Here is a 20,585-nt window from a genome sequence, read left to right on the forward strand (position 1 = left end):
GTGTTTGGCCACAGCAGGGATCTTTTACCAGCAAAACCTTTTGGTAAAGCGACTGTGCGCCACCTGTCTGGCACCATAACGCCAGACAGTGAAAGCAAGGACTACCTGGTGAACAGGTGCAGGATTTCAACCTTATCTCAGGAAATGTTCACTTCTGCAAACCACAGATATCTTGAATCTCGAGGTTTCTTTATGTCCACTTATAACCTGGTTAGGTTAAGGCACAGACATGGGATGGTTAGGGTTTGAAAAATATCATGTTTTGGCTTACTGGGTCACAGTCCTGAGTTTTTCTGTCATTTTTATATGTTTTAAAATGAGCCCCAATCTACTTCAGTTGTTTAGGAGAATCCTGCGACACTGTTTTGCTTGTGAAGCTCCAGAAAAACTTTGTAGACTATTAAATTTTCCATTGCAACTTCCCATCAACACAGGGTTGACTGGAAAATGAATGAAATGAATGAATTCTCATTTTCAGTCTTAAATGTTTGACTTCATTGAGACAATATATTTTCTTTCATGCTATAAATGTGGTGGTGGCAGAAGAGATAATTCCTGCTCATTAGACATGTAACTTGAGTCTAATTCAGTAGTCTGGGCCAATATTTCTGACACTTGTGACATCAAGTTGATTGCTTTCAATCAGTGTGATGATCGGGCAGCTTTAAACAAACTGACAGTGTTGTTTATAAAAGAAAACTAAGGCAAAAGTTTGAATTATGTCTCGTTCGTCACACTTTGCAGACCGACTTCTGGTTCAACTTTGACCTTCTTTTACTCAGATAAAGATCTGAGTGCTTCCACTGCTGAACAGTTCAAATATACCCACTTTTTATTCTAATTTCAGATTACTTTATTTATTCTCGACCACTACATTGTGGTGCAGAGTACAAAATAATGATGGGAAATATGACGAAAAATAAGCCCACTGTGGAATATTTCTTACAAGCAGTATTCAACATTTTAGTCCATAGATTAATTTCTAATGTTTGTCAGGAGCCAGGCTAGCTGTTTCTCTCCTGTTTCCAGTCTATATGCTAATATAAGCCAGGTTTGCCTGCTAGGTGTTCTTTCATAATTACTGTGACAACATCTACATACAGACAGCATCTCACCAACCCTTGCTAAGTAAATGTAGAAGCTTATTTCGTCAACATGTAACCTCTTTCTGTCTGACAGTATAAATCAAACCATCAAATGTCCGTTTCCTGACAGCTGGTGTGACTTTTAATTGTAACCCATACATCACTGATGCAATTTGTAAGACACGGCCAGAATTTTAGTTCAGCAAAAGTCCAGACAAATTCTAGATTCACTGGTTCCGCGCTTCACCGAGCCGTGAGCTAACTGCAAGGGCCAGAGCTGCCAGATGGGAAATGTTGAACTATTATATCATATTTCTGATTTTATATTCTTATCTTACCAGTATCGTAAATATTACCTATTACCTAACAACATAGTGCCCCTTTAACCCTCTGTTGTATGAATCCACAATACAAGCAGTAATAATGGAGTGTGTCTGAAGATGGACGTGTCCTGACCACAGATTTATAAACAGACATCTTTTATAAACAGACATCTCTTTTATAGTTGTGGTTTATGACGAGAATGTTTTGGGGGCAGCGGTGGATTTTTTTTTGTTACAATACCACAAATGGCCACTGGGGGAAAAATGGAAACAGGTGTGAGCAGCAGCTCTTGTTATAGGTTCTCCAGTCAAACCACAGTGCTTCCCGATTGGTCCCATCTTTTCCTAAACCCATCCAAGGTGTTTTAAGAGCAGACAGCCAGATCATAAAAACACTCCTCTACTCTGCTGTTCTTACTTTATTTTAATCTCCACAAATAAGGAGTTTATAAAGTCTTTCATCATGAAACCCTCAATTAAAAATCATATGGATCATCTCCTCTGATACACGCACCAAGTCACCTGAGGTGAACAGGTGCACTTCTTAGCAGAATTCACCCCACACACCTCTCTCCTGTGACCCTTCTGGGACACCGTCGGTGACACCAGCTAGGACCCGGACCCTCGCTTGAGCACCACAAAAAGAAGGGAAAAAAAAAAAAATAAAAAAAAAATCAATGACATTACCAAAAGCTCTTATCCATTACAGCCCTTGAATTGCTCACCATGTGTAGCTACGAGAGAGAGAGAAAAAAAAAGCTCGGACTGATTCAGAAACTCTGGCCAAACCCCGAGTCACATGACTCCAGCACCGGCAGCGACACAGAGCGCGGCGGGGACGCAGAGCCTCGGTATTTACCAGCCTGCACAGCACCAGTCCAGCACCGCCACACGCCCAATTTCTTTTTAATTGAAAACCTTTTACTCCCGCTCGGTGAGTACATTTTCCACTGACATTTTCTTCTGCATATTTTTATCCTCTTTTTCTTCCTTTTCTTGTCTTGACTGTTGCGACGCGGTCGAACAAAAATAACAAACATGTTTTCTCGTTTTCTGCATGCGATGATTGAAATCTTTGGATGCTGAGTGTTTTGTCGCTCCGGCGACATCCGCTGACAGATATCCCTCCGTGCTTGCGGACGCTCTTGATATTTTTTTTTTTCCCCCTCTTCCCCCTCTCTCTTCCTCTTCTCTCACCCCCCACCCCACCACCACCACCTCCGAGGCAGCTTCTTTACGAGCTCACTTGTTATAATCCCCGAAACCTTTTGCTCATTTCCAGGCTTTTTTCCCCCTCCTCCTCTTCCTTCTCCTCCTCCTCCTCCTCCTCTGTCATGGCTTGTTTTGGTGCGGTTTCGGTGCTTTTCTCTCATCCTGCAGTGTTTCTCTGGTGTTGGAGGCTGAACGTCTCTCAGGGCGCAAACGTTACAGTTTTGATTTTCACTCTTGAGGATTTTGCTTTTCGAATAGGTGAGGAATTTGAACTTTGCTGGAGTTTGTTTGTTTGTTTGTTTTGGCACCTTCTTTGCACTTTCTCTTACGCAGCCTTTGCGAGCAAAACGGGAACTTTTTTTTTTTCTTGCCTTCCAAGCTGAATTTCTCGGACAGAGCTGGATGCACGTTGAATCCTCAGAATGTCTCACACCTGCCCCTCAAACGCAACAGAATCACAATATGGCACCGCTGAACACACTTTACACCTTAAGTCCATATTTCTTTCTGTCATTTAAGGATGAGAAAAGTGAGGAGGGGTTGCTGCCCCTCAGTCCTCCGAGTTGCTTGGGAACATTTCAAACTATCTCTTAATGAATGCAAATCACCGCTGTGCAAAACAAAACAGATTCCTGCCAGTTGAACCAGACACAGCTGTGCTCCTCCTCAGCCCCTGTTTCGCTCGCCACACACACACACACACACACACACACACACACACACACACACACACACACACACACACACACACACACACACACACAAGCCTTGTTGCACTCAGACATCACAGTCGGAAACTTAAAGGGGGCTGGATGTGAGGAGGACGGGGAGGGTTGGAGGTGTGTGTGTGTGTGTGTGTGTGTGTGTGTGTGTGTGTGTGTTGGGGGGGGGGGGGTCTTCAAGGCCTGGGTACATTATTATTTTTTTCACAGCAGTTCATTATGCAAATCAGGCCGATAAATTTGATTAATAGTTTGACCTTGACATGCAGCCAGTGCTCACCCACAAACCTGCAGGCGACACGTTCCAAAAAAAAAAAAAAAAAAAAAAAGCCCCAAATCTCCTTCAATTAAGAAACAGGAACAGGGAGACAAAAAAACAAAACAAAGATATTACCCTTTAAAAGCGACCTCTTTAAAAAAAATCCTTGAGCAAAGTTTTTTTTTTTTCTTTTTCTTTTTAAAGGGAAACGCTTTCAAGACAAATAAAAACCTGCTTTCAGTCATCCCTGGGAGAGAAAGATACGGGTGAAGGCATCTGACAGCCATTCCAGCCTTCAGACTCTCGCAGGTTCAGGGAACAGGTGGGGGAAGCGGAGCATGAAATGTGCTGCTACGCAAACAATACTTATCTCTCACTCGGGATGAAGTGGGAGGCTGGGGCGCCGGAATAGCCAGCCCGTATATACGCATGCACTGAATCACTGAACGAGCCCGGAGAGGGAGGGAGGAAAGGCAGGAAGAAAGTTTAGCCAGGCATTTCCGGAGCGGTCAGTAATCTGTCTTTTTTTTTTTCGTCTTTTTACGTTTCTGCACCCGTGGGCCGGGATGATCATTGACCCCCCTCCTCGGCAGGTGTGCGGTGTGGGCTGTCTCAAAAAGCCACGCGCCACTGAGTCTTCGGCGAGATACGGATGGAAAAAAAAAAAAAACGTTTGAGAGCTGCGCCGGGCTTTTCGGGCTATAGGTCAAGGAAGAGATTAGGCGGGCTCGCTTCTCTCTGTCTCTTCTTTTTTTCTTTTTCTTTTCTTTTCTTTTTTTTTTATCACCCTGCATGTGAAAGATAACCGGGGAGAGAGAGAGAGAGAGAGAGAGAGAGAGAGAGAGAGAGAACAAAAACAGATGAGTGAGTCAGACAAACAAAACAGGAGGATGGTTTGTGCGCATCAAATGCATCAAAACTCTTGGAGCACACACGCGTATGACGTCCACCTCGCACGGAGCAGCTCTGCGCTACATTACGCATGTGGAAATAACCCACCGCTCCCCCGTCACATCTCCTGTTCTTGGCTCTGAATGTCCTGCTCCACATCTGCATTAGTCACATTCAACAAATTCCTTTCCCCCCCTCCTATACTGTCTTTTTCAGCCATTCCCGGACGAACAACAGCCACAGTATGCGCGTGCACCTGATGCTCAGCTGGGTTGCGTGCCATTAGCCTCGCAGCGTCAGTGTGTCGGCACCGCGGCCAGCTCCCTTTTATTCTCCATTCAAAGAGATAGCAGGTTGATTTCAGCACCGTGGACAGCTGCCAACACTTCATTGCTCTGGCAGCTGGAGCCGGCTGATTCCTGCCTGGGAAGTCCGGAGCGTCTCTTCTCACTAACCCCTGCCCTCTGCACTGGCGCAGGTCTTATTCAGGGGCTATTTAAAGCCGTGTGACCCCCCCACATTCAAAAGGTTAAAGAAGAGGTTGCACCCCAGATAAGGAAGCAAATGATAATACTTTCTCAGAGCGAGGCTCCTGTTTAATTTAAAGCCAGCTGAAAAAAAAAAAAAAAAAGCTCAGTTTAATATTTTTTTCAGAGTGGAGCTGGAATGTTGTAAGGGGGAGATATGCAGGTGTGCAACAGGTGTGTGTGTGCGTGTGTAGGTTTACATTAAATGAAGCCTCAGCATCATCTTCATCCACATCAAAAGGATCAACAGGACCACTCAGAGCAGTTTGATTCACCAAACAAAAATGTGGCATGGAGAAATTGTCCAGTCTCAAAGATTATTAATAAGTGAAGCAACAACGGACAGCTAGAGATAAAAAAATAAAAAAACAAAAAAAGAACTGTCTGGTTCACTCTCCTCTAGCCTGCCTGCTCTGAACGTGACCACCTGGAAAACAAGACTATTCTCACGAGACTTTCAAAATAAAATGGCGCAATTACTACAAACTGCAATCATGGTAACCAATTAAGAGGTGTACATTGCTAACAGACAACAGATCCCATCAATGTGCATTGCTGTATCCCACAGATTTGTTGAAACTTAACATTTCCTCTGGTTCTATCGTGTGATGACGGTGTGTTTATGCTCATTAGGGTTTAGGCACAAAAAACCCACAGAGTTAAGGTCAGGAAAACATCATGTTTGGGCTCTAACCCTAACCTCACCCTAACCCATGAACCTGCAGTCACCAGTCCCTCTCATCTGTAACTCCACCACCACCTGCTCCGCATCTCAAGCTTCTCATCTCAGTGGTTTGCAGAAACGTTGACAGCCAACGTGTTTATTCGAACTACGGGGCTAAATAACCACAAATAGGATTACTGGCTGGTGTAAACGGCACTGGGTGATATTTAGTGTGTTTGCTTTCAGCTGTAACACTTGGACCCCACCTGCTGCAGCAAAAAACAGTAAAAATACAGTAAACAAAGTTAGCGAGTGAGCAGAAGAGGAATGGGAAAAAAGAGACCAAGGCTGAGAATCATCAACTCCAGGAATCTTCTGTCTTGTATTAAAAATAAATAAATAAATAAATAAATAACATAACATAACATCAATAACATCCAGTTTAACTGAACACATCTGGAAAATGACACTGGTGACACGTGCCTTCATGAGTCAGTCCCACATTTATTTTGAGTTAATCCCATTTTCATCCTGCTGTTTTACTCACTAAAGCACCAATTATGTATTAATCCACAGCCATAATCCTCCATCCTCTCCTGGTTCAATAGCGTGTGCCAAAAACGACAGTGCCCAGCTGCTTTAGGGTTCCTCTGAGCCCTTTTTAGAAAAAATTTAAACTATATATTCAAGACCACTTTTATAAAGACTCATGTTTCCAGGAGAAAGTAAGGTAAAGGTTCGTAGAAAGGTTAAGAGGGACAGACTTACACATTGCTGGTTTTGGTCTTGAAAAAAGAAATAAAAGTTTGTTTAACTAGAACTGGAATTTACTGTGTGAATATTGAAGTGGATCATATTACGGCTGCTTTGAAATGCTTGCGAATAAATATAGAAACCAGGCAGGGGCCAATAGTTCAGCGCCTTTATCTTTCTTACTGAATCTTCCCTTGATGTTTATTTGCATTCTAATTAACATTGTGTTTAGTGTTTACTGGTTTAGATGTAGAGTGTGTTCACCCTTCTGTCGCTGTGTTGACAAAATCCATCTCTTATCCGCTATACGCTAAACCGAAAACACCATCAGCTTGTAACGTTTCATGCCGGAGATGCTTTTTTTTCCCATTTAAATTGCAAATTGTCCCTCAAACGAAATTAGAAATCAGTTCTTAGTGATGTTGTTTTTTTTAGTGCTCACACAGAGGAAGCCCCGCCTCTGCACGCATCCAGCTCGGCTTCCTGTGCGCATTTCATTCGGACGCTCCTCCCCACGTACGAGCCCGCTTTCGACCTTTGACCTTTCACCCTCACTGTTAGTCAAATCATTAGCTCGCTCCACAGCCCGCTGGTGCCATAAAGCAGGAACCAGCTAATTACTCACAGCTCTAGTGACCCAGTTACTTTAGCCTAGCGGAGCGGGGTGCTATATTTGGCAGTCACACAAGAGGAGAATTAAGGGAAATGGAGAAATATGTCCGTGCCAAGAGATATGGGGAAGCGTGGCGTATGTTCATTTGCCCTCGAGCGGCGCTGTGGACTCCCCCTGCCACATCAGCAGGTGGAGTCTTTTTCTCGCTCTTTCCTTCAAGTGCACATATTGATGCAGGGTGTAATCCACAGTGTTTCTCGGCAGTGCGAGAATTGGGAAAGTCTCCAAATAAAATAAAGAATGAACTTTTCAGAAGGCTCAGACGGCAGCAGCATGATACACGGTGATGCAACAGAGAGTCTCTGAAGCCAAACAGTTGGCGGAGGCGGCGGGTGGAAAAACAAACAGGGTTAAAAATGTTCCCTTGAAACGATAAAAGTCCCAGTGGGACTGACGGAGCGACATCTACAGCGCTGTTTGTCAGAGGTTTCACAGATTCTTTACTCAAGTACTAGTACAGAGGCTTGTGTAAAAACAGACTGGTGGAAGTAGAAGTCTACTGATTCAACGTTTTTACTTGAGTGAAAGTAAGAAAGTACAGATGTAGCTCACAGTATAAAAGTAAAAAATGTCCTTCTGAGGGACATTCCTGCTGGCCATTTCTGTGCAAAGCTGACTGAACCTCACGTCATATTGATATAAATACAGGGCTGGACGTCATATTGATTTAAATACAGGGCTGGACCTAAATATCTGACTTATCAGATATTTGTTTGATGGCTGGGTATTCCTTTTTCAGGTTTTGGATTCTGATTTTTGTGTTTTTTTGCTTCAAAACAGCAGTTTTCATACCTTGTTGTCCAAACAAACTGCTGGGGGGGATTATAAACATAAATTAAACACACCAAACCTTTTGGAAAATGTCTTTTCATTCAGTAACAAAATAACAATAGAACCAACAATACTGTAGGATAGCAGGATCCTTCTAAATAAATGCTTTTAATTAAATAATAAAACACATGGACAGCCATGCTGTTCATCTCAGTTGAGAACAGAGAAATGTCGGGCCAAGTCCTTCACAGGTCATGCTCAGCACACCCTCCTCCCAGAACCAAAGCTTCGAATATTTGCTTTTGATTAGTACCGAAGCTCCAGAGACCCCCAAAAAAGGTATTTGTGATGACCCTGATAATTATACTTAAAGGCAGAATCAGTAGGATTTGTAGCTGTTTATAAATGCACCAGATAGTTGGTTGTTGAGTGTCATTCCCAGGACTTTAGAAGCTCCAGAAGAAGCTGCATTTAATCGCTCATTGACTAAACTGCATTGTGGGTAATGTAACTATGTTGCATTGCACTAGGTTTTGGAAAGGAGGAGTGTGTGGAATAAGCTGATATCGCTGCTTCTGCTGTATTGATTTTGGTCATCTGTTTGTAAACTGTCTATAATGAGACGAGTGGACTGATTCTCAAAACCCGGTGCCTACATTTCCCACAATGCAGCATGGACACTGGGTGACATCACTGGAGGAATAAAACTGGACCTAGAATAACTTTATATTATTTAAATTTTTTTTATATGTGCAGTTGAACTCCCCAGGACCTGTAAATACACTTTGATGTGAGAAACGTCACCCTTTAAGTTCAGCAACAAAGTATTTGTCATCACAATAAGTTGCTTGTGTTTATGAAAGCAAAACGTTTGAGATGTCCAACTGGTAACACCCTGACCTCAAGGATCAGGTGTGTGATGTCTAATAAAATCATGCACATCAGCCCTGATTACAGAAACAATCAGCCCTGCCCGTTTTTGAAGGATACAAGATAAAAACATCTTGTGGAGATACGGTGCCTTCCCATCTCACTGTATAGGTCACATTGTGCTCTTATCTGCCTGCTGTCATCGCCTGGTCGAAGCTATAGGTTCCCCAAATCAGATTATGGGACAGCTCATTTTAGGTGCATGATTGTCTGGCCTCAGTTTCCAGGCTTCACAGAGCCTCTATAAATTCAGACCGTCGGGGGGGGGGGGGGGAGTTGGTTGAAATCTGATGGAAATTGGAATGTATTTTCTATACAAGAGCCCCGGCATGTGCGTAGACCTGTGGGCTCCCGCACAGTGAAACATCGCCTCACACTTCGAAAAGTCAGTTTATTAAAGGTATGAAAATATGTAAATGATAAGAGGCTGATGCATGAAAGGATAGCCATAGAAATAATTTATAAGCCAGCACCACATACCTACAGCGTGATGTGCGCCTGCGTTTTTTTTTTTTTCAATCTTTGATATTCTGTGTGAGGCCCAGCTCTAAGCTCCTTGAAGATGATTGGCATTGCAAATGTCTTTTCCCCCCTCTTTTTTTTAGAAGTTCACGCCCTTTTATTTCCCTCTCTGCTTCTCCATCTCTCTCCTTTTGTTGCCATTCCCCCCCTCCTTCTCCAATTCAAACTCAAGACAGGTATTATGCAGGAGGTAATGGGGTGTGGAAACGGAGGAAAAACAAGAATAGTTGTTGACAGTCATCCCTCCTTGTTAAGATCTGCCGCAAAAAAAAAAAAAAAGAAAAAGAAAACGCAGGTACTGGAGTAAACAGGCTTTAAAACGGCAAATCGAGTTGCTCATTACACGCGGGCAAAACAAAAAACAGCTATTCTCTATCTTCTCTGCACCGTTAGCCAGTATTTACTGTACAAGTCCTGCAGGAGAGATTAAATTCCAGTGGGCTCCTCTGGGCTGGGAGCAGAATGGCCCAGCAAGGACCTCTATTCATTAAGCTCTTAATTGCTAATTGAGGTCTTTGAATGATTCAGCAATAGCTGCTGCTGTTGGGGCATTAGCTGAGTAATTTATGGCTGCGAGGGGAAGCAGGGAAAAAATTGAACGAGGGCGCGAGAGTGTTATTAAAAAGGACATCGGTGCCCGCACAGCACTGTTATTACACAACCACCTCATGTTAACGCTCAAAAAATGGCTCAATGGTCTTTGTTGATTTTCATCATTTGTCTGAGTGAAATTCATTATGTTCTGTGATTAAGTACCGTTCAGTAATAATGCATTTTGACCCGCCACCTCATGCAATCTTAATTTAATTTTTTTTGATTAAGTGTATTGTTATGTGTTCGGGGGAAGTTCTACATTTGTTCCTTCTTTTGTCTATTGACAAATGGAAATAAATTGTTGGTCAGGTCAGCTAGAGTCATAATTCTTGCTATGAAATGTCCCAGAGGCTCTGTCACTGACTGATTTTAGGCACTATTTTCAGCTTTTTATATTTTTCATAGCAGCATTTTGATAAATCATCACTATTTTTATGCTGGCATAGGTTCTTGTAAAGCAGCAGAATGGTAAAAAATAAACCAGTCGCATCATAAATTTTGACTTTATTAAAGTATAATTAGGTTTCAGTCCACATTTATGCTCTTGTAATGTGTTTGGCTGTGAGGCAAAAGGAAAACTGGCATGATATGAAATGGACGGCCATTATGAAGCTGCAGCTAGATTTTAGCATAGTTAGCATAAAGACTGGAAGGGAGGGAAGGGAAACAGCTAGTGGTAAGTCAGTCTCATTAAACTTATTGAGACTTATTGCTTTTACTCTGCGTTTTTTTAAATACTGATTAATCAACTGGAATATAAAGTTTTATCAATAAAGCTCAGAGGTGCTTGTAGGAGGTTATTTTACCTTTGCAGAGAGCTGTATGTAGGCTAGCTGTTTCCCCTGAGCTGTTTCCAGTATGCTAGTTAAGTTAAACTTCGGCTGACTCTAGCTTCATTTTTTGTGCGCATTTTTAAAAGTTTAATATCTCAGCAAGTGTAAAAACAATAACTGGCTTAATATGAAGATTGGTACCACGTCCATTTCGTAGGCAATAAAATTCCAGCGTAATGCTAACTTAGTGTTTGAGACTGAATACAGGCAGCAATGGTAAATAGTTAGCTAGTGGTTAGTCTGGCTTGTGCAACCAAATCTTGTTGTTTTTATATTGCAGTTTACATATATTAGTGCTTGTAGGAGGATATTTTACCTTTGGACAGAGCTAAATGTTGGCTAGTTGTTTCACCTGAGCTATTTCCAGTATGCTAGCTAAGCTAAAGTTCTCCTGACTCTAGTTTAATATTTAGCAAACATGTACTAGTGGTATCAATCTTCAAAAACAATGAAAAGAATGGTAGCTACTACTTCATGTCCATCTATTACATATGAAACTATAGCCAGATGTTAGTTAGTGTTAGCATTGTGACTGAAAGCAACTGGCAGTGGTTAGAGCTAGCTAGTAGTTAGCCTGGCTTGTAACACCAACCCTGATGTTTTTACATTGTGTTTTTTGTTCAAGATTAAACAAATGAGATATATTTTTGTATAGATATAGATCTTTCTACAATTATACAAATTAAACAATATATAAAGTTTTATTAACAGAGTCCTAGAGATGCCTATAGGTGGAAGTTTTACATGACAAAGCTACATTAGCTGTTTCTTCCTGTTTCGAGCAAGCAAGTGACTCTACTTCACATCTACACTGCAGTATTGGTACTATTAAAACAAATGGGATATAACGTTTTAAAAAATAGATATGTAGGGGTGCTAGTAGGGGGATGTTTTTTTTCAATATGTTCCTGGCTCCAGCTTCGTATTTAGTGCACACTGGTCGGCTATCACCTGTCAACAAGAAGGCAAATTATTACCCAGGCACCTGTTAACTCCCAAAACCCTGTTAAATCATCTTTTTTAAATGGCTCTTTCAATTAGGTTGTGTTTGTTTCATTGTGTTCGGCAATTAAAAAAACATTCAGCCATAATTCACCCTTTACTCCAGCCATAGTTTTGATCAAGCGTGTGATTTTGTCCTTGTGGCAGTTCAGCTACATTTGTACTGATGTTTTTTTCTTTGAATAAACTGACAAAATGTAGCAGTCAGGTCAGCTATAATCATTTCTTGCTATGAAATGTCCCAGAGGCTGTGTCATTGAGCGATTTCAGGCACTATTTTCAGCCTTTATATTATTCACCGCAGCATTTTGATAGATCCTCGCAATTTATGCTGCATATGTTTTCACATAGCAGCAGAAAGAAGGAAAACAACCCGTACCTGCACTGCAGAGTTGTTCGTAAATTTAGACTGTATAAAAATGTAATTAGATTTCGGTCCACATTTATTCCCTTGTAATGCGTTTGGCTGTCATTCAAAAGAATGAGGCAAAAAGAGAAAACTGGCATATTCTAGACCATATTTCATTCTCCCTTACAGACACATTTTTTTTTTCCTAGGGAGACAGTAAAAGTTGAGACGTAGTTCCAGAGATATCTGTCTCCTGAGCCTGATAAGGCAGAGGGTAACGTGTCGATGTCGCGAGCTATGAAGACGCCTGCACATTAAACTCAGCCTTATTTTCCTATGTTGACGACAGTTGAGGTTTGATGCTTTTAGCAGTGCACTGTCAACTCGCTTAAGATAAAATGCTGCAGTGCAACATTCAAGCAGCGGAGAGTGAGTGTGGCCTGAATGCATCCTTCACATCCCATACGTATTTGTCATTTTGGATGAAGAGTTTTCATCTTTTCTCCTCAGACGGGGAGCATGAGTCAGTGAGGAGAGATCAGGGAGAGAGGAAGTGCTAAAATGATTACTTTCACCAGCTCCTCGCTTCTTTATCTCCGGGGAATTCAGACTCTGAAGCCCCTGACAGTCAGTGTGAAAGGACCAAAGAGGATCCGTGAAATACTTACACTTGGAACCTCTGCAACACAGGAGGATGCCGTAGAAGAAACATCACCGTCGAGCATTCGTGTCTCTGTCATGAAATGAGACGTCTTCAGAGATAAACAAAACGTCTTTGCGTGCAGAAGTGTGCGAGTGATGAGCTGGGTAAAAGCTTCATCCATGCATGAAGATGTTATTTAGCATTAATTTCTGGAGCATTAAGCGTGCCAGGCTGAATCCGAACCCCTCTCTCCCCTCCTGCATTGCCCATCAGGCTGCTTTGAATTCAGAGTGAGTGTGTTTTCTGGCCTGGGACGTTTCTACCAGCATTTGCCAGCAGTTATGCCACATGTTCTTCTTAAAAGGCTTTGAGGATCTTAGAGACTCATGAATATTGTAAAAGAATCATCTTTGAAGTCTCTATTTTCCATTTTGAATGAGCTAGAGGAATAATGTAATGCATTTTTTCTTGTGACCATTCTCATTAAAAACATGTAATTGAGGGCAATTGACAAAATGATTCTCGAGCACCTCTGGGGCGTTAATCTACAGTGATGCATGTGGAGAAAGAGAGGCTGAAAGCTTATGAATTCCTCAAGGCTTTCGGCCATAGATTGCCTGTAGCTGTATTTTTCCCCTGCAGCTGCAGCCTGTGGTTATTTAAAGCACAAGTTCAGTGGTTGCTCAGTGACCATTTGATGCTGTCAACTGCTAATAGAAGTTTGACAAGTACACAGACTTTGAAGGAAACTACAAACCATTAGTCTGGCTAATGTCTTGTGTCCATAAGCAGGTTTGCATCAGTCTCAAAATTCAAAACAGACACAAACACTTTCAAAGCAGTTTGCCGTTTCTTCCTGGTGCATAACTGCTGTTGCTTGTTGCGAGACTGTGCCTTCCGGCTGTGGAGAAGGCTGTTTAAATTATGAGCAATGTTTTTTTTTCTTTAAGCTTTAACAATAAGGGGCCGCAATGGGTCTTTGGCTCCATTGCATGTCCAGTTTCTACCCCTCATCCTCCCCCCTCTCCCCCTTGAATGTCTGCTTCCCCTATGGACAGAGTTACAAGGGGTAGAGGTTGAAATCCACCACTATGAACCCTCATGCGTCATCAGTAATGCTACATTATAGGCTAATTAGCACCCTGTGCTCCGACCCTGCTGGTCTGCATTGATATTAGACAACAACTTCACTGCTGGACTTTAGTTACATTTCATATGCCATCAAAATGCAACATTGAAAAATGTCTAAATTCCAGACTGTTATGCAAAAATTAGCAATAACGATGTAACGTTAGCTAACTAGCAAGTTAGCTACTGAGATGTCAGTAGTGTAGTAGTAATAGCTATTTATGCTTATTATACAGAAATGGATCGTAATATATTGAGTCAACATTGCGCTTTCATAACCCTCGGTGTGAAGTGTACCTCTGAGGTTTGGACGGCCATGTAGCCATGTCTGCCATGCCCTAAATGTAAATGTAAATGTAGCCCTAATCCCCAGATTCCATCGTGCCCATTGCATTAAGGCCATTACCTTAGCTGATTGTGGCTGTTCTAGACAATGTTCGTGTTTCCACCATCTGTGTCCACAGGACATTTCAGCAGAAGCAAACAGCATAAGAGCAACTCAACAACACCAGGCATGCGTGACGCTCTGTTCCTGAAATGCTCCCTGTGGGATATGAAGCCACTCAGAGGACAGAACAAAACAGTGTTGCAAGAATGATGATGGTCAGTGAGTTGCTGTGACAGCCGCACAATCCTGATTAGTTGAGATTTTGAGTTGAACACTTTTAATAAACAATACCTAAAGATGTTTATTTAGTGTTCATGTTATATACATGTTTTTGTTCAGGGGACTTAAGAGAAATTCTTTAAAGTAGGCCTAAGTCGTGGTTGGTCACGTGCTTTGAGGTAAGAAAGCAGTGACTCAGCTGTACAATCTTACTTTCAATTCTCTGCAGCTATGACTGAATATAAAATAACCCATAACTTTTTTTTTCTTTTGTTCACTTCTCTCAGACTAGCTACTGCAGTCTTTTCTAATGCTGCTCATTCATCTCGTATTTCATGAGCAAAGTCAAATCAGTGCTTTCATTCAGCTTTAAATCCCAGCTCAGCAGGGGCTTACATTTCAGATTCACAAGTCTTCTTTAAAAACTGCTCTTACTTGCTTAATCAGCCCTCTAATGGCCTCACCTCTGTGCATTTGCCCTAAAGAGGCCATTCAATGCTCTTCACTTCCATCACTCACTTGGTTGGTTGGGTTAGGCGCCGGAGCTGCGAGGCTTGTTCAAAGGTAGAGACGGGGTTGAATGAGATTTGATTGGATTGGATTGACTGGTGGGCTTTTCAGTCTCCTGCACTGTTGATAATTAAGTTAATCAACTCCAGAAAACTCAATGACGGCATTGCCACAGTATGGGACTCGCCGCAGTACTAAATTATCCTCCATTCTGTGAGGTGTGAATGCAGATTTTTTTTTTTCTATAAGAACAGCAGAGGAGACTTAGAGTGGATTATGTGTGGGTAGAGGCAGGTAGGATGGGGAAAACTGTGATGGGAAGTGTACCTGAGAGGAGATCGACTGCAGGCAGTATTTGTGCCGATGTGCGAGTCATATTTTAAAGAATATACCTGTAAGTGTTATTACACCTTCCCATCCTCGCCCCTATACGTGCTCATTTCGATTCGGACTGAAACGTGAAACACTCACTGCTTAAAACATCTTTACAAGTCTCCTGGTCACCTGAGCTGACACATCTAGAGAGCACTGGAGCAGACCTGGAATCATTTAGACATCAAACCTGTTAGTTGATAAACAGAACATTGCCAACTATTTTGATCATTTATTAAGTGTTAATCTCATTTTTCAAGCAAACAAACTCTGGTTCAGCTTGTCAGATGTGAAGATTTGCTGATTTTCTCCCGAAACCTCGCTGAGTATACGATAAGAATAAGACATTTTAAAGGAACTGTTCACCCAAAGATTAATATTATATTATTAATATTATTCACCTTCATGCTTAATCCAAAGTGGGGTCGAGTTCTCCTAAACAACTAAAGCAGATGGGGACTTACTTGAAAATGTAAAAAAATTAATAAATAAACATCCAAAATAAACTTAAACGGGCTCCAGACAGCTTGTCCAGCATCATCCAAGTCTCCAGAAGCCCTGAGAACCCAGATGGATTAGGAAACAAGTTACTCATAGTATTTTTAAGGTGAATTCCTCATTGCAGCTGCATTGTGGGTGCACGAACTGGGCCGCATGTCGAGGGTGTAAATAAAATCTTTTCTAATCAATGTGGGATCTCAAGAGCCATTAAATGTTTGTCATTGTATGTTTTTGTCGGTTTTCACGTTTTCAAGCAAGTCCCATTCTACTTCAGTTGTTTCGGAGAACGCTGCAACGCTGTTTTGCTGTGAAGCTCCACTGATGTTTTGTGGACTACAAAACTTAACCTGACTTTCCATCAGCATGACGGTGAGTAGGTAATGACTGGATTAACATTTTTTGGGAGAACTGTAACTGTAACCTTTAAGATACTACTAATTATGACTGTAATTTTTGACATTTTACAGATGAAAGTTTTTATCAGGAAAACAATAGCAGATCATCGGATGATAGGTAGACAGAAAGACAGATAGATTGATGGTGAAACGTATTGCAAAATTAGGAACCAGTAACCAGAGAAAGTAGACAATTGACACTTGATGTATTGATTCATTATAAAATATTACTATTCATTATGTATTATTTTTGATTAATTATGTCAGTGCTGTAAAAAAAAAAACATCCTTTTTTTTCTGTAACATGACACTGAGACTCTCTCCTGCCCAGCATGTTGACAGTTTCTGCTCTTCCAGTCTCATCAAAGCTTCTCCTGAGATGATAAAGTGTGTACAATTTGTGAAATGTAGGTTAAAAAGACTCATTGTGGGGGGTACACAAAGAAACACACACACACACGAAACCAACAGGGAGTTCCAAGAAGCAGTCGCCTGAGAGCTACTTCCTCCAGCTGTGAGTGGATGTATTGCCATGGCGACACTTCCTGATCCCCCCAGAGAACTGAGGCATTATGGGAACAAACAGTGCAGCTGCTGGGGGGTTATAATTGATTTGAAGTGTCCAGGCAAATCCTCTTTGTTTTCTGTTTGACGGTAATAAGGCTGTCATTGGCACATACGCAATATGTGTCGTTAATACCTGTGGAGGAAGAAAAAAAAACTTTTAATCCATTAAAGTACCAACACAGCATGGAGTAAAAATACTTACAAGTCAAATTCTGCTTTCAAAACCTTAAGTAACCTAAATTTGTTGTAATCTCCAATTATTATATTTGTATTAGCAGTATAGTCTGTAACAGACAAATAACTGTAGCTGTAAAATAAATGTAGTTGAGTAAAAAGTGCAATATTTTTCTCTGAAAGCAAGTGAAGTACGACTCAAACGAAGTACACCTAACTCAAACTGTATTTACAGTACAGTGGTGATTACATGGAATGGCTTTGAGTTGTTTGCCCCACAAAGAGGAAAAAAAAGAGGTGAAACAGTGTGTAAAGATTCGTGTGACTTTGGTGTGAAGTGCTATTTTCAAACACGGGAACACAGTCCTCACATACAGAACGATTTCACACATCCGGTTCACAGCTGCCGTGTCAGAGTTCCTCTCACCTCCTGCCGACAACAATCTGTCTGAGCTGTCGCGTTCCTCACGTTCTCTGAATATACAGGCGGAGACGATTGCAACACCTGCAGAAGCTCTGTGGTGACTGTAGAGCTGAAGCGACGACTCGTCAATTTATCGATTAGTTGAGGACAATAACGGACAATTTTTTTCAAATAATTGCTTCATTGTTAAGAGAAAATGTCCCAAAACTCAGTGGTTCTGGCTGCCCAAACTTGAACATTTACCAACTTTCTTTGATCAATTACATTTTAGGGTTTTTACACTGTTGGTTGGATCAGATAAAAAGTAGAGCTGCATACATTAGTCACTTAATTGATCGTCAGGAAATTATTGCCAATTACTTTTGGCTGTTTTGTCATTTTTCAGGCAAAAAAATATCCTAGTTAATTGAATATATTTGGGTTTTTGACTGTTGTATAGATAAAACAAGACCTTGAAGACCTGATCTTGGATCCTAGAAAGCTGGGACAGACATTGTCTCACTATTTTTTTTTAATGTTTAATAAACTGCAAGGATTAATCAAATAATTAGGAAAATAACCTTCAGCAATCAGTAGGGAAAATAATCAGCACTTGCAGCTCTACTGTAACTAAGACATCAGGCTGTGCTTTGGGAAATGGTGACAGATTATCTTATAATCAAATAGGAAAATATGACCCAATTAATCAAGTCGTTGCTGTGATTAATACATTGAACTGAAAATAATACTCTGAATGTTTGTCAGAGCATAATGGAAGCATTTTTCTCTGTTTTGACCGTCCATCGTGGTTTCAGCATGAAATATTCTCTCTCGATTATAGACAGCACATGCCCTCAGCTCTGCTTGTTGTTTACATCCCACTGGCGCTGACTGTCTGGCCTTCCGTATGTAACCTCCACAGTCTAACCTTCCTGGCTTTCTGAGCAGTGTGCCACTGTGTCTCCCAGCAGGCAGTGCTGCAGGAATAGGATGACTGGGAAGACCCTAACCAGCAACGTGACCAACAAGAATGACCCGCGCTCCCTCAACTCCCGCGTCTTCATTGGCAACCTCAACACGGCCGTGGTAACCAAGGCCGACATCGAGGCTATCTTCGCCAAATACGGCAAGATCGTGGGCTGCTCGGTGCACAAGGGCTACGCCTTCGTCCAGTACGCCAGCGAGAGGAACGCCAGAGCAGCCGTGGCTGGGGAGAACACCAGGGTCATCGCCGGACAATCACTAGGTAATGTTGTGCTTTGTATTTTGATTACAGTGTGAATATTTTCTGCCGAATTATTGTGTACAAGGGTCGCACAGGGAGCTGCTCACACAACACGGTACATTCTCAGTGCTTAGTCCTGGTGGTGGCGTATCAGTTCAATAGTTTTGACTGTTAGATGGATCCCAATAGCACATGGTTAGAGGTGCAGATATTGGGGTTGGCGGGTCCCCCGCAGTATTTAGAACATGAGCATTTGCAGAGCTCCTGTCTAATTGTCATATGCATATGTTTTCAAGTGAGGTGGCACCACAATAATGGCTGTTCACTTATGCAGATTTATACCAATTTATATATATATTTTTTAATCCCCCAGCAACAATGACAACCAACAGTACATGTATTGTATCAACATTACTGTAATCCATCATGGAAAGGCTGGTCGTTCAAACATGGGCACACCAGGGCGATCACCCCCGCCCCCCCCCTTGACGTGGCTACTGGCAATTTAGCTTATTGCTAATAGCCAGACGTCCAACAGATCAAGAAAATATGTCGGGATTAAGTTACATACTGCCCCTTTAAAATACATGACACCATATCTTATTTCATGGCAATATCAACTCTGTATCTCTGCTTTCTCCATTTTCCCAGTCTTGTTACTAACTAACCCTGATCCTTAAATTGGTACTAAGTTGGCAATAAAAACTAAACATGAAGTACATATGAAAGCAAGGCAAGAGTCATAAAAGAGGGGTCAATACCAATTTTAAAATAGGATTTGGTTTAAGACTGGAAATATATGGATTTAGTCAGTCTGAGTGAGACCTTTCAAGCCTGTTTTTTGAAACTAAAATGATCACCTCTTACATTAAATCAATATATGGTGTCCATCTGGTTCATCGGGTTTATGGAGAAAAGTTCTGGGACATATTTTGATGTATGTTGTTAAATGTCATGGGTAAAACCTTAGAAGCACAATGCTGCAGAGAGGACAGGAGGCAAGCTTTGACATAAAGACAGACAGACAGACAGGCAGATAAACAGATAGCAACAATGAGGAAACATTCAGAGCCCAGTCCTCGGGGGCCTTCTGTGGATCCCTGTAAATCTCCCTTATATTACTTATTGATTAGTTCGCAGCGTCCTCCATGGAAAATAAAAGTCCTCTCCACGTCCTGCTCTCTCATTAAATATGAATAAGAGTGCTGCGGGGTCACATCTGTAATTCCACACTGTGTTTGCCCGGTTTCACGCATTTTTGGTGTGTGAAATTACATACTGAAGTGGTAAAACTGAAAGGTGGAGTCTCGTTCATGGTGATTTTCTGTATAATTACATGACTCAGGAGATATTATTCAACTATTACAGAACTTTATGCCTAAGACTCTGACTATTAGTGAAACTGGATGTGCTCGAGCAACTGGTCTGAGGTTTTATTTTGGCATTTTGGGCAATGATTTCTGTTATTGATAATAAAAACTTAAACTTGACTTCCTGGACGATATTAGAAAAAAAACAAAATAAGTTAATAAATAAATCAAAAAAATGTATGTATAGATTCATTAAATCAGATACACAAATCCAAATATAAGCCAAACATATCTGGAGGAAAAAATGATGTCCAACAGTAATAATATGAACCAAACTGGCTGTTGTAAACAATCATCACATCTTCTGGTTTGACAAGTTTGCTCACTATTTTCCTGTTCACTGTGGGATCACTGGTCACATTTCTGGCATAATATTTATTGGCAAATAACTTCAGTTTTTTACTCAAAATAAAGAAGTTTTGATAATCTGGCCTTACTGTTTGTTTCATGAGGAGCAACAGGAGGCAGATTTGACTCAAAATGAGTCCTGAATAACCTCCTCCTCAAAGCTCAGCTCAAAGATAACATTTTCATAATTATCTGTTATAATGTGCTTCTCTTCTCACAGCTTGTTGCAATT

The 20,585-nt window shown here is 41.4% G+C and overlaps 1 protein-coding gene across 7 annotated transcripts in view; it reads left to right on the forward strand.

The window, feature by feature from the left end:
- The first annotated feature begins 2,204 nt into the window (after nt 1-2,204).
- Nucleotides 2,205-20,585, forward strand: part of LOC119011378 (RNA-binding Raly-like protein) — a 43,102-nt gene continuing 24,721 nt past the window's right edge. For 2 of the 7 annotated variants that reach the window (XM_037084436.1, XM_037084443.1), the window contains exons 1-2: nt 10,495-10,602; nt 18,379-18,656. In XM_037084436.1, the coding sequence (XP_036940331.1) occupies nt 18,401-18,656 (256 nt within the window). In that variant the 5' untranslated portion in view covers nt 10,495-10,602; nt 18,379-18,400. Of the gene's footprint in view, nt 2,343-10,494; nt 10,603-14,345; nt 14,485-18,378; nt 18,657-20,585 lie in introns of those variants that run through there. The other 5 variants (XM_037084439.1, XM_037084438.1, XM_037084441.1 and 2 more) reach the window with 5 other exon arrangements.

Source organism: Acanthopagrus latus, chromosome 21 (genome assembly GCF_904848185.1).
Source record: "Acanthopagrus latus isolate v.2019 chromosome 21, fAcaLat1.1, whole genome shotgun sequence".
NCBI classification, from domain to species: Eukaryota; Metazoa; Chordata; class Actinopteri; order Spariformes; family Sparidae; genus Acanthopagrus; species Acanthopagrus latus.